At 40.3% G+C, this 14,549-nt stretch overlaps 1 protein-coding gene across 1 annotated transcript in view; it reads right to left on the bottom strand.

Moving 5' to 3' along the window:
* LOC140481087 (E3 ubiquitin ligase RNF121) overlaps positions 1-14,549 on the bottom strand; it is a 78,294-nt gene that overhangs the window by 54,852 nt on the left and 8,893 nt on the right. The window contains exons 2-3 of the mRNA XM_072576732.1: positions 5,627-5,664; positions 2,189-2,330 (exon numbers count right to left, since the gene is read on the bottom strand). Coding sequence (XP_072432833.1) covers positions 2,189-2,330; positions 5,627-5,664 — 180 coding nt within the window. The remainder of the gene's footprint in view (positions 1-2,188; positions 2,331-5,626; positions 5,665-14,549) is intronic.

Here is a 14,549-nt window from a genome sequence, read left to right as displayed (position 1 = left end):
GAATGGGGGTTTCTTAAAATCTAAGTTCTCAAACTACCTATGATGGGTTTTGAACTCTTGTTCTTCAGGTTATTCATTCAGTAACATATACACAAATGACTTAAGAGCAGAAACAGGCCATTTGACCCTTTGAGTCTATAGTGCTATGTCATAGTTAGTGAACTGCCACCTTGGTGTGGGCTTTGCCTCCAGGAGGATATTTGTTCCTGATGTGGCAATGTTTATGCTAGACCCCATAACATAAGAACTGGACATGGCTAACTTAGCACTGAAAGCTTCAACAGATGTTTATCACAACTCATAATATATGAGTATTACAATTTAGATTAGGTCATTATATAAAAGTTAATATTAGGTTAATATTAAGCTAATTACATCATGCTTCAAGTGGCTCCCAGTTAAGGTGAAGCCTGAGACCTTTCTGCCTTCAGGTCACACACTGTTTAAATAGGACGTGAGCATCTTTCTTAAAGGTATGCTGTGTACTACCTCTAACACACAACATAACAGAGCTTGTTCTGCCATTCATTAAGGTTATAGCTGATCTATTTGTGCTTTGAATTTCACATTCCAACTACCCCCAATAACCTACCTTCATTGGTCAATATGCATGTTCAAATTTCCACAGCTCCATACATTATAAGATTGGTCTTATCAGCAACCTTGTAAATAGGGCCCAAGCAACTTGTTCATATCCTGTGGGATAACGATCACCCTAATCAGATCATTTCTCACTCAATATCGTACAAAATCATAAAAGGGCCCAAAACTCCTTCATTTGGTCCTGTCAAGTGCCCAATACACCTCAGATAACCCTGGAAAGGCAAAATATTTCAAACGCTTGAACAAATGAGGTACACTTTCCCACACTGTACACCACCTGCCAGATTTCTGCCCACTCATCCAACCTATCTATATCTATCTACAACTGCTTTACATCTGCTTTACCTATCTTTGGATCATTGGCAAATTTAGCTACCGTGCCTTTGCCAGCTGGCCACGCTTTTATCCATGCTAATCTGTACTCCCTATACCATAAGGTGAAAATTCTTCAGCCAGAGAGTGGGAAATTTATGGAATTCATTGTCACAGAAGGCTGTGAAGGCCAGGTCATTGAGTATATTTAAAACTGAGATAGACAGGTTCTTGATTATCAAGGGATATGGGGACAAAGCAGGTGAATGGGGCTGAGAAACTTATCAGCCATGATTGAATGGCAGAGCAGACTCGATGGGCTGAATGGCCTAATTTCTGCTCCTATATCTTATGAGCTCTAAGTTTGTAACTTTTGTGGCACTTTTACAAATGCCTTCTGGGAATCCAAGTTCAGAGCAACTACTGGCTCTTTGATATCCACAGCATGTTAATCCTTCAAAACAGCTCCTTAAAAATCGGTTAAATGCAATTTTTCTTGCACAATTCCCTATGACAATTCTTAGCAACAACCTGGAGTAATTCTAAATGGCAAGGTATAAACTCCTCATTGATCGATTAACATCTTCTCTCAAAAATATCAAGCTAACTGGTCTATATTTTCCTGTTTCACTATCTCCTTGAGTAGACATGTCAATTTTTTCAATTTCATGGAACTCATCCAGAAACAGAAACTTTGAAAAATTAATAGAAACACACCACTATCTCATTTTAAATCTCTGTTAATCTGGCTCCATCTGACTTGCAAGTTCACAGGTTATTCAGTTGCTCAGTACCACTTTCCTCTCCTTTCCATCTCCTGATTTACAGCTATTACTGGAATTATTTTTGCATCCTCAAGAGTGAAGACAGAAAAAAAAAATTTGCTCACGTCATCTATTTCACAGGAACAACAGGAATAAGAGTATGTCATTCAGCATCTCGAGCCTGTTCCATCATTCAATGGCTGATCTATGGCCTAACTCCACAGATCTATTTTTTGCATATCCCTTAACACCTTTGCCTAACAAAAATTTATCTATCTACAATTAATTTCCCATTCTCACTCTAGATCATCAACATTCACTTTTTAAAAATACCAATAGAAACTTTTGGTATTTGTTATTATACTTCTAGCCAGCTTTTTCACAGACACTAATTACTTGCTCCTAATCAACTATTTACTCTTTCTCTAGAATTCTTTCTGCTCTGTCCAATCATCTGACCTGCCAATCATCTTTTAATGCTGCCTTGTATGAAATAAATACACCCTTACATTGTAGGACTTGGCATGTCTCTGCTTCCACTGGACGAGAAGAATCTGTGCAACCACCAAGGTAACAATGAGAATGAGCACCATCTCGGCATGCATCGCCTCGTGCCCTCTGTGCTTGGCATGCATCCGTGCATGTTCCACCCTGCAATAAAACAAAGCGCAGTAAATAGAAAGTGACAATTAGGATATGTCAATGTTTGAAAGGTCTTGCATCAATGCAAGTTTTCTTTTCATTTTCGTGGCCGCGGGTTGTCCTAAAGCAGTTGAGAGATGCTACCACAGCGGTAATAACACTGGGCCAGTAATCCAGAAACACAAGTTCAAACCCGACCATGGCAGCAGATGGAATTTAAATATAATTAATTGACAAATCTGGATCAAAAACTTGTCTCAGCGGGTGACCACACATCTCAAGGACTGCAGCTGCTTAAGAAGGCAGCTCACCACGAACCTTCCCCAGGGCAATTCAGGATAAGCAACAAATAGAAGATAGAACAATACAGCACAGAACAGGCCCTTCGGCCCTCAATGTTGTACCGACCTGTGAACTATTCTCAGCTCGTCCCCCTACACTATCCCAAAATCATCCATGTGCTTATCTAAGGATTGTTTAAATCCCTCTAACGTGGCTGAGTTGACTGCAGGTAGGGCATTCCATGCTTTTACCACTCTCTGCATAAAGAACTTGCCTCTAACATCTGTCTTAAAATATCACCCCTCAATTTGTAGTTATGCCCTCGCGTACAAGCTGACGTCATCATCCTAGGAAAAAGTATTCCACTGTCTACCCTTTCTAATCCTCTGATCATCTTGTATGCCTATATCAAATCCCCCCTTAGCCTTTTTCTTTCCAATGAGAAAAGACCCAAGTCTCTCAGCCTTTCCCCAGAAGACCTTCACTCCAGACCAAGCAACATCCTGGTAAATCTCCTCTGTACCTTTTCCAATGCTTCCACATCCTTTCTGAAATGGGGCGACCAGAACTGTACACAATATTCCAAGTGTGGCCGCACCACCATTTTGTATAGTTAAATGTTGGCCTTGCCATTGACACCCACATTCCACGAATGAAAATAAAACTTTGCAATGAATTAAATGCTTACTGAAGAGTCACAATTGCTGGAATTACATAACATCACATGAAAACAAAATTACAGGCCAGTTTTAGCTCAAACTACCCAAGCTAACATTTATGCACCCTATGAGTCTTCTCCCAACCCATCCAACTCTATCAGCTTAAAGTCATGTTCCTTCCCCATCAGCAGCTTATCTAGAGTCCCTTTAAATACATTTTATTTGCCTCAACCATTCCTTGGCAGCCAGTTACGTATTCTCAATATTTTCTGTGTAAAGAAGTTTCTTTTTACTTTTAGGTGGAGCTGTGGCTCCACATAGTTTAACTCACTCAGCCTTAACACAGTTATGATGTCATGTTATGGAGTCAAACATATAGTCTAGGGGAACTATTCATTCCCTCTTATAAATAAAATGTTGTAACAACTACTTGCAAAATGGATGCTCATTATAGTAAAGATGAGAGGGTTGCTGTGATGACCATACAAAGGTTTTAGAAATTACATAATATTGATGGCTATTGGGATTGCTCTTTCCACGTGTGGGAACTTTCTGTGCCTAGCATCAAAATAACTTTAATTTATATTATTTTATTTAAATATAATAATTTGAATTGTTAGTCATTAATTATTGTTAGATAATAGATCACCCTCTCACAGCTGCCTTCTATATTCAAGAGGAAAGAACCCAGTCTCTTAATCCTTTTGTTACGAAGTTGAAAGACTAAATGGTCACTTTAAGAGAGATGTGCCTTTTCTGAGGAGAGATTGTAACAGCACGTGCATCTGTGATTAGCTTGACAGGTGCAGAGAGTGATGAGAATTGATAATACGTAACAATCAGCATATGGTTGTATTTTGATGTTAAGACAACTGGATTTGAATTTAACCAATTAATTTAAAATTATGCCCAGGATACCAAAAATCAACTGAATTTTAACTTGATCATATTGACAACATCAGACCAATGAGAGAATACAAGTCTTGGGGATTTAAAAAGGCCATTTTGAAAATTAGTCACAACAACTGCCATTGAACATGACAGCACATATAATGTGAAAGGACTCTCAAAGAAATCTCTCAGAAGACACTATCAAAGGTACCTTTTCCAATAGAAAAACAGTAAAAAAAAATTTAAGACAACAGCTCAGTGAGAAGACATTAGATTCAAAAGACAGCATAAGAGACTGTATGAGATTTGAGAGATTAAGTTAATTTAATGTTTAATAATTGTTTTACTTGAGCAGCATTTTAATAGAGTTACATTCAGATAGTGATTAGTTGAGAAAAAGGGGACTCAGATTTGTTAATGGATTCTGGAAAGTAAAAAACAGTACAGCGCTCACTTCCCGTAAGAAATCTCATGTAAGAGTATTTTGTCGGCAGGTAATATAACATTTTATTTATATCTAAACCAAAAAGAGAAAAATTAGTTCCTCCTTGACCACATGGTAGACTTCATAATGTACTATAACATTACAAAAATTAAGGCTTGGTGGGTTAAACAATGTGGAATCACTGACTCCAAGATCCCCGATGACGTGTGCGGAGTCAGTGCCTTAGCTGGGGGATTGTGATGAGGCAGCATGCCTGGACTTGGGCATTTTGGGTGAATATTGAGTAGACATACCACTGTAACAGGACATGATGTCCTACAGTCAAATAGAATGCATGGGCAGATCTCCACTTTGACAGCAATCATTACTTGTTTTTTTGGAAAAAGGTTAAGAGCTAGTCTCTAAAATGCAAATTTACTGCATTTCTTTTTGTCCAGAGTCTGGGGTCATTGCTGGTTAGACCAGGATTTACAGCCTATACATGGCCTTGAGGAAGTGGTGGCGGGTCAGCTTCTTGAAATATAAATGAGTGCATTTCTCAGCTATTTCAGAGGGTAGGTAAAAGTCAAGCAGGTCCAATGCCACATCAAGGCTTGACCCGGTAAGGATGGCAGATTTCCTTCCCTAAAGGGAAAGCCGATGGGTTTTTATTAATACTTTTAAGAAATGATCCAATAGCTGCCCGTCACTATTACCGAAACTCACATTTCATTGTAGATGTATTGAACTGACAGAGATTTCAGAGCACCACTAGTATTTGTGGAACTGCACCTTGACATTCAGAAAGAAAGCCATCTTAACTCTTTGAGAAGTGAAAACATTTTACCAATGTACCAATCAAAATCCACCATTATTGAGAGAAGTGAGATCACTACCAAAAGTCTACTCATATATCAAAAAAAAAAGAGCCCTTCCCCCTATTCAGTCTTTCATAGCAGTTATGGAATTCACAGCTCCACTTCCTTGTGGATCTCCTCTGCATCCTCACCATTGCCTTTATCTCCCATTTAACTAAACATGTCACTCACCTCCATCTCTCCTCTGGTGATAGGCCTGTGAGATCAATCTGAAAGAGATACAGAAATATATTAGTAGCAAAGATTTGTTTAGGTTAAATTGTATTTTTACACAGCAATAGTTTCAAAGGACAGGGAGATTTTGCGAAACCCTCTCCTAAATATCCCAATCAAAGTTCCACCTCTCAACTAACATTCCTATAATGGTATCTCCCTGTGTAAGACTTGGCTACTTTGTTGACATTGAAGTCCTCATATGTTTAAAAGTTCTTTTTTTTAAGTTTGGGGCTGAGAGTGTCAATAGCATGGTCAGCATTTATTTCCAGTGCCTTCTGATGGCGATAATGATTCACTGTGTGCTTGTGCAATGAGATTGCTTCCAGAATATTTCATATTACCAGTGACTTCATTTTAATGTCTGTGACGTCTATGGGCCAGCCTGAAGTTGTTAAAGGCACTAGAGAAATGCAAACCTTTTTCTTTTACATTGACATTAGGTAGGGAATTCAAAGATTTCATCCCAAAGACTATAAAGTGATCAATTAGTACATTTGAATGAGAAGATACCAAAATAATTCCTTTAGTGCGTTCATGATTTAAAATACTCTAAATTAGAATCATACAGCTTGGAAACAGACTCTTTGGTCCAACTAGTCCACCATGTTCCCAAACCAAATTGGTCCCACCTGTGCTTGGCTGGTATCCCTCCAAACCTTTCCTATTCATGCATTCATCCAAATGTCTTTTAAACATTCTAACTGTACTTGAAACCCCACTTCCTCTGGCAGTCTATTCCACATATGAAACATGCTTTGTAAAAATGTTGTCCCTTATATCATAGAGTCATAGAGATGTACAGCATGGAAACAGACCCTTTGGTCCAACCCGTCCATGCCAACGAGATATCCCAATCCAATCTAGTCCCACCTGCCAGCACCTGGCCCATATCCCTCCAAACCCTTCCTATTCAAATACCCATCCAAATGCCTTTTAAATGTCGCAATTGTACCAGCCTCTACCACTTCCTCTAGCAGCTCATTCCATGCACATACCACCCTCAGCGTGAAAAAGTTGCCCCTTAGGTCTCTTTTATATCTTTCCCCTCTCACTCTAAACCTATGCCCTCTAGTTCTGGACTCCCCACCCCAGGGAAAAGACTTTGTCTATTTATCCTATCTATGGCCCTCATAACTTTGTAAACCTCTATAAGGTCACCCCACAACCTCCGACGCTCCAGGGAAAACAGTCCCAGCTTATTCAGCCTCTCCCTAGAGCTCAAATCCTCCAATCCCAGCAACATTCCTGTAAATCTTTTCTGAACCCTTTCAAGTTTCACAACACCTTTCCGATAGGAAGGAAACCACAATTGCCCGCAATATTCCAACAGTGGCCCAACTAATGTCCTGTACAGCCACAACATGACCTCCCAACTCCTGTAATCAATACTCTGACCAATAAAGGAAAGCATACCGAACACCTTCTTCACTATCTTATCTACCTGCGACTCCACTTTCAAGGAGTTATGAACCTGCACTCCAAGGTCTCTTTGTTCAGCAACACTCCCTAGGACCTTACCATTAAGTAGATAAAAACAATGACTGCTGATGCTGGAAACCAGATTTTGGATTAGTGGTGCTGGAAGAGCACAGCAGTTCAGGCAGCATCGGAGGAGCAGCAAAATCGACGTTTCGGACAAAAGCCCTTCATCAGGAATAAAAGAGAATTCATAATTTCAACAAACAGCTTTTCAAGCTTTTATTCCTGATGAAGGGCTTTTGCCCGAAACGTCGATTTTGCTGCTCCTCGGATGCTGGCTGAACTGCTGTGCTCTTCCAGCACCACTAATCCAAAATCCTTGCCATTAAGTGTATAAGTTCTGCTAAGATTTGCTTTCCCAAAACGCAGCACCTCACATTTATCTGAATTAAACTCCATCTGCCACATCTCAGCCCGTTGGCCCATCTGATCAAGATCCTGCTGTAATTCAATGGACCTCCAATTTTGGTGTCATCTGCAAACTTACTAACTATACTTCTCATGCCCACATCCATATTACATATAAATGATGAAAAGTAGTGGACCCAGCACTGATCCTTGTGGCACTCCACTGGTCACAGGCCTCCAGTCTGAAAAACAACCCTCCACCACCCTCTGACTTCTACCTTTGAGCCAGATCTATATCCAAATGGCTAGTTCTCCCTGTATTCTGTGAGATTTAACCTTGCTAATCAGTTTCCCATGGGAACCTTGTTGAACACCCTACTGAAGTCTATATAGATCACATCTACTGCCCTGCCATCATCAATCTTCTTTGTTAGGTCTTGAAAAAAACCCAGTCAAGTTTGTGAGACATGATTTCCCACGCACAAAGCCATGTTGACGATCCCTAGTCAGTCCTTGCCTTTCCAAATACATGTACATCCTGTCCCTCAGGATTCCCTCCAACAACTTGCCCACCACATGATGTCAGGCTCACTGGTCTATAGTTCCCTGACTTGTCCTTAACATCCTTCTTAAACAGTGGCACCACATTAGCCAACCTCCAGTCTTCTGGCACCTCACCTGTGACTATCGATGAAACAAATATCTCAGCAAGAGGCCCAGCAATCACTTCCTTAGCTTCCCACAGAGTTCTAGGGTACACCTGATCAGGTCCTGGGGATTTATTCACCTTTATGCGTTCCAAGACATCTTTTTAAAATCTTTATCCTTTCACTTTAAAAATATGCCCACTAGTTTGAACTCCTCTACCCTAGGGAAAAGAACCTTGCTATTCACCTTAGCTATGCCCCTAATCACTTTATAAGACCCTAAGAAACAGGAGTGGAAGTAAGGCCATTCGGCCCAATGAGTCCACTCCGCCATTCAATCATGGCTAATGGGCATTTCAACGTCACTTATCCGCACTCTCCCTGTAAACCTTCAAGGTAACCCTTCAACCCCCTATGCGCTAGAGAAAAATGTCCCAGCCTATCTTTATAACTAAGGCCTTCCAATCCTGACAACATTCTGGTAAATATTTTCTGGACCCTCTCCAATTCTTACAGCTGGGCAACCAGAGCTGTACTCAGTACCTTTTGGTGAAATGCAGCATTCCCACAGACACCTAGGAGTCACTGGCCCAAGACCATTCAAAGTGGAGGAGAAGCACCTGGGAAAGTTTTGAGCACCTCAAGACTTTCAGTTGGGAAAAAGCTGAAACCAGGCAAAAACAGCGAAAGGAGTGCACTGCCACACCAACACCCAAGCTATCCTTTCCCATGACCACCTTCTGTCCCAAATGTAACAAAGCCACATTGGTCTATACAGTCACATACAGACTCACCATGATTGGATGAGAATCATCCTCATCAGTGTGGGATTGCCAATGATAACTGACAAAGTACTGCAGAAGAGGCTTCACCAACATCCTGTACAACCTCAACATGACATCTCAAATTCCATACTCAAAAGTCTGAGCAATGAAGGCAAGCGTGTTAAATACCTTCATAACCACCCTGTCTACATGCAATGTAAATTTTTGAAGAATTGTGTATCTGAACTCCTAGGTCTCTGTTCGACAACATTACCCAAGACGCTACCATTAATTGTGTAAGTCCTGCCCTTGTTCGTTTTACCAAAATGTAATACCTCACATAATCCAAATTAAACTCCATCTGCCACTCCTCAGCCCATTGACCCAATTGATAAAGATCTTCTTTGTAACCTTAGATAATCTTCACTGTGCATTATACCAGAATCTTCGGTGTCATTTGCAAACTTACAAACCTTCAAAACTATGTCCCTCGTTACTAACCTCTCTACTAATGAAAAAATGCCTTCTAATTCACTCAATTCTGTACTGACCTCTCTATTAATGGAAAATGTCTTATTCACTTTACCTATGCCCCTCAATCTTATACACTTCTATTAGCTTTCCTTTCAACCTTTGCTACTTGAAGGAAAACAATCCCAGTCTAACCAATCCTTCCTCACAGCTCAGATCCTCCAATCCAAGCAGCATCCTGTTAAATCCTGTCTGCACCCTTTCATATGCAATTACATCCTTCCTATAATGTGGTGACTGGAATTACATGCAGTACTCCAGTTGAGACCAAACCAGTAGTACCAGCACAACCTCCTTGGTCCTGTCTTCTATGCTTTTGCTAGTAAAGGTAACTATCCCATATGCCTTTTTAACTACCTCATCTACCTGCCCTGCTATCTTCAGGGTATGAATATCAGTACAATAAATCAGGGTGACATAGGGTAAAGACTTGTAATTGCATAGCATGTTTCACAACATCCCAAAACACTTTATAGCCAAAGATAGCACTCCTGATAGTGTAGCATTTCCTTAGAAATACTTCTGAAGTGTACTCACCATTGCAGCATAGCAACGTAACCGACAATTTGCACATAACGAGTTGCAAAGAGTAATGCAATAATGACCACCGACTGACTGAAGGATAAATATTGACAGGTCCACTCAGCACAGCTCCCTTGCTTTCCAAAATGATACAAGTTTGGGGCAGGATGTTTTAGCTAGGAACCATGAGATCGCTTTCATTCACCTGACAAGGCAAGGAAGTCCTTGACTTAGTATCTCATCTGCAAAGCTGCACCTCAGACAATGCAGCACTGCTTCAATACTGCAATGTAATGGTAGCCTAGATTTCTGTGCCCAAGTCTTTGCAGAGGGATTCCAATGATCTCTAAACTTGGAAGTGAAAGTTCTATCAATAACTGCATAGCTGACGTGGAAAATCGGATATCTATACCTCTTGAATTTTAATCCCAGGGCCCAAACATTCAGCTAAACTAAGAACATTTGTATGACAAATATCACATTTAGTCATAAACAAATTGGGAAAAACAAACACACAAACATGCTCTGCATGATGTAAACTTTTGTTGTAAACTCAGTGCCATTTACAAACCTTTAACCCTCTTGGATTTATTAAAGTTCAGACTTTTTTTTATTACCTAATGCATCCTCTGGCATCTTTCCCCTGTAGCTCCAACAATGACACTTCAGGAAAATATGAAGTAAATGCTGCACTGTTAACATTCCTCCCTCAAGCCACACCACAAACAGGTGAAGCAAGGAACGTCATCCACAAAAGATGGCAGAAGCAAAGTATTTCAATATTTTTAAGGCAGAAGTACTAAATAGATTCTGGATAAGCAAAAGGATGAAAGGTTATCAGAAGAAAGGCAGGACTGTGGAATAATCAGATTTACCACGATCGGATTGAATGGCGTAGTAGTAGTTTCAAGATGCTTTATGATCTCCTGTGCTCCGAATGCATAAGGTCATTTATCTAGTTTCTTTACGTGAGTTCTCATTGTGATCAACATAACTATCATTTCTGTTAACATAGTAACACTGGCTATATGAAAAATTAATTAATTGCACAAGTAGTTCTTTGATAGTTAGAAAGGAAAAATTCTATGGACAGAAGATGTTTTAGTGTTAAAGACAATTCACCTATTTAGGGATCATGAGCTGGAGTGAGCTTAAACACCCACTCAAGCACTAGCAAGAGGACTCAGAGTGCAAACATTTGGTTGGCTTTTTTGCCCAGTTGGAAGTATCTGGTGGAGTCAACTTGAATAGTCTACTTCCACACCTACGTCTCATGGTATTATTAAAATATTAAATTGTTAAAACAGCAGGGTCCCACCCTGGCTCACAGCTAGCTCTCTCACTGTAGAGTAAGAAGAATGTAGATTCAAATAAAATTCAGAAAGTTGGAACTGCTGTTTTTCAGTCGAGAGTCCCTATTTGCCCTCGAGTGGATACAGAAAGACCCACGGCACTATTTGGATGACTCAGAGGAATACTTCTGGACAATATGGATTCATGAACTAACATCCACTAACAACAGATCTGGTCATTATCACATCCTCAGTACAAATAGGTTGCTGTGCTTTCTATAAAAATGACTAGACTTCAAAAGGTGGGAATGACCTGAGGTAACCAAAGATGGAACAGAACACAACCTTTTTCCCTTTGGGTCTGTGTTAGGCCTCCATAGTCCCAGCACAGGTTTATTTCTTCAACAGAATTAAGTGGGCTGGCCTGTGACATTCCATAAAGCTCAGGTTTCTGCCCACACTTATTAGACATTAAAAATCACACAACACTAGGTTGTAGTCCAACAGGTTTAATTGGAAGCACACTAGCTTTCGGAGCGACGCTCCTTCATCAGGTGATTGTGGAGGGCTCGATCGTAACACAGAATTTATAGCAAAAATTTGCAGTGTGATGTAACTGAAATTATACATTGAAAAATTGATTGTCTGTTCAGCCTTTCAACTGTTAGAATACAGTGATAGTTTCACTTCTTTCATGTGTAAATCCCAAAACCTTTTTTTAAAAGTTGCATTCGTGGGTTAGCTGTTAACAATTGTGATAGCTAGACAATATGTTGAAGGTATTAGCCCCTTGTGTTCTCTGTCTATGACCTGATGTTTAAAAAGTGAGATAACCGAGTTTTACATAAATTCGTGCAGTTTTTAAGCTCAGAGTCCTACATGAATGCATGCAGCTTTTGAGCAAAGTGCAATGTAACTCTGCAAGTACAAATTCACCACACAAAATATATGTGTGCATGTGGGTCTTTGTCTGTGTGTGTGTCTGTCTGGGGTGGGGGTTAGAATTCTGACTCTATTAACCAAGGACAGCCCTGGCCTTCAAGTGTTTTATTAATCAATCATGATATCGACTGGAGGTTTGTGAATAAATTGCCCAAAGTAACTTGAAAAAAATGTAAAGGGCTTCTTCACCCAGTTTATCCTTCAGTCAGCATCACAAAAAAGAGATGATCATTATCACCTGACTGCCTGTTATGTTGCCTACATTGCAGCGGTGACTGCACTTTATAGGTACTTCTAAGGCAACTTTGCAAGACTCCAGAAACAATGAAAATCTCACTCTCTATCACAGAGTCAGAGTCCTACAGCAAGAGACAGGCCCTTTGGCTCAAAATGCTCCATGCTGACCAAAACACCCAACCACACTAACCCCATTTTCCTGCACTTGGCCCATATCCTTCCAAACCTTTCTTATCCATGTATTTGTCCAAATGCATTTTAAATGTTGTTAATGTACTCGCCTCAACCACTTCTGCTGGCAGCTCATTCCACATGCGTGTCACCCCATGTGTAAAAACATTGTCCCTGAGGTTCCTTTTTATTCTTTCCCCTCGAATCTTAAATTGATGCCCTCTAGTCTTCGATTCCCCAATTCTGGGAAAAAGACTGAGTGCATTCACCCTATCCATGCCTCTCATGATTGTATACACTTCTATAAGATTCCCTCCTCAGTCTCCTATGCTTCTAAAAAAAAGTCCAAACTTGTCCAACCTTTCACTTAAACTCAGACCCTTGAGTTCTGGCAACACCTTGTAAATTTCTTCTGCACTTTTTTTACTTTAATAATATCATTCCTATAGCAAAGTGACTAAAACTGAATACAATACTCTAAGTGCAGCCTCACCAACATGCTGTACAAGTGCTACGTAACTTCCCTACTTCTATACTCAATGCCCCATCAACCAAATGGGGATGGCTATTCCAGAAACACACCCAGCATTTAGGCTGGAAGATCAAGAGAGTCAAGGGCTACTTCTAGGAGATGACATTTACTAACCTTGTTAGACCCACTCTCTCACTTAAAATAGGTTGCAAGACATTGAATTTGCATACTGTCAATTACATCCTTAAGACATTCCAAAAGATTTGACAGTCAATGAATTACTTTGTGAGCGTACTCACAGCTGTTACGTAGACAGCTCATGGACGCAATAAAATCCTATAAACTGCAATGAGGTGAATGAGTTAGTCAGTTTCAATCGCATGGGATGATCAGTTTTATGTTTCACAGGGCAGTGGGAGAACTCTGTGTTCTTCCCAAAAAAATTCTGAATGCAACACTATTTCAGTGCTCTACTGCATTAAATCCTGTATAGCAGTTGGAAACTACAACTTCCTCACTCAAAACAGTGAGACTGAAGACTCCAAACTTCCAATTAACTACTCAGTATACACAAAAGATTGCCAACCTGCCAGAGGCTAGGGTGGTAACCCATGATGTCAGTGCTGCTGCCAAGCTTGATAAGAATAAAAGAGTCCATATGGTTCTGAACAAAACTTCCAACACTGACTGTATACATCATCACCTCAAACATCATTTCACATCAGTGCCAAAGACCAGTCACAAAATGACCTTGACAGATGCAAGGTAAAGTCGCCCTTGTCCTATGGGACCATGGGGCTGCTTTCTCATTTGTAAGAGAGATGACTGGTGGTGGTTTAACCAGAGGATCACCGCACCTCAGATGGGGTTGAGAAGGAGAATCTTTCATGGTAACCTCAGCTGGTATGGGAATTGAACCCACTGCACTACATTCCAAACCAGCCATCCAGCCAACTGACCCCCTCAGCAGATGCATATAAGTTCTACAAAACAAGTTGCATTTGTATAGCTCTCTTAACATAAAGCAAAATTGGCTACCAAGCTGCATGAGGCCAATGTGAGTAAAGGCAACCAAGTATCTACTCTAAAAGGAGCAGAGAGGGATTGGAAGACGGACAGCTTTAGGAAGTGAAGTCCAGAACTCAGGGTCTCAGCATTGAGAGCATAGTCACCAATAGTGGGGGCAAATACAAGAATTTCAAGAAAACAGATACCTTTGAGGATTTATTCTTTATCCTTTCATGGAATGCATGAGTTGTTGGCATCCTTAATTGTCTTTGAACTTTAAGTGGGTTACTAGACCATTACTGAGGGCAGTCAACAGTCAACCAGATTGCTGTGGGTCTCAAGTCACAAGCAGGACAGACCAGTTAAGGAAGAAAGATTTCTTTCCTGAGAGGACAGTAGTGATGGGGTTTACAAAAAATAATCACAGTAAATGTCGCTAATTACAGATCTAATTAAATAAAATTA

This window comes from Chiloscyllium punctatum, chromosome 9, assembly GCF_047496795.1.
Source record: "Chiloscyllium punctatum isolate Juve2018m chromosome 9, sChiPun1.3, whole genome shotgun sequence".
NCBI lineage: Eukaryota > Metazoa > Chordata > Chondrichthyes > Orectolobiformes > Hemiscylliidae > Chiloscyllium > Chiloscyllium punctatum.
The sequence above is the reverse complement of the archived record's forward strand: the minus strand, read 5'-3'. Positions and strand labels throughout refer to the sequence as shown.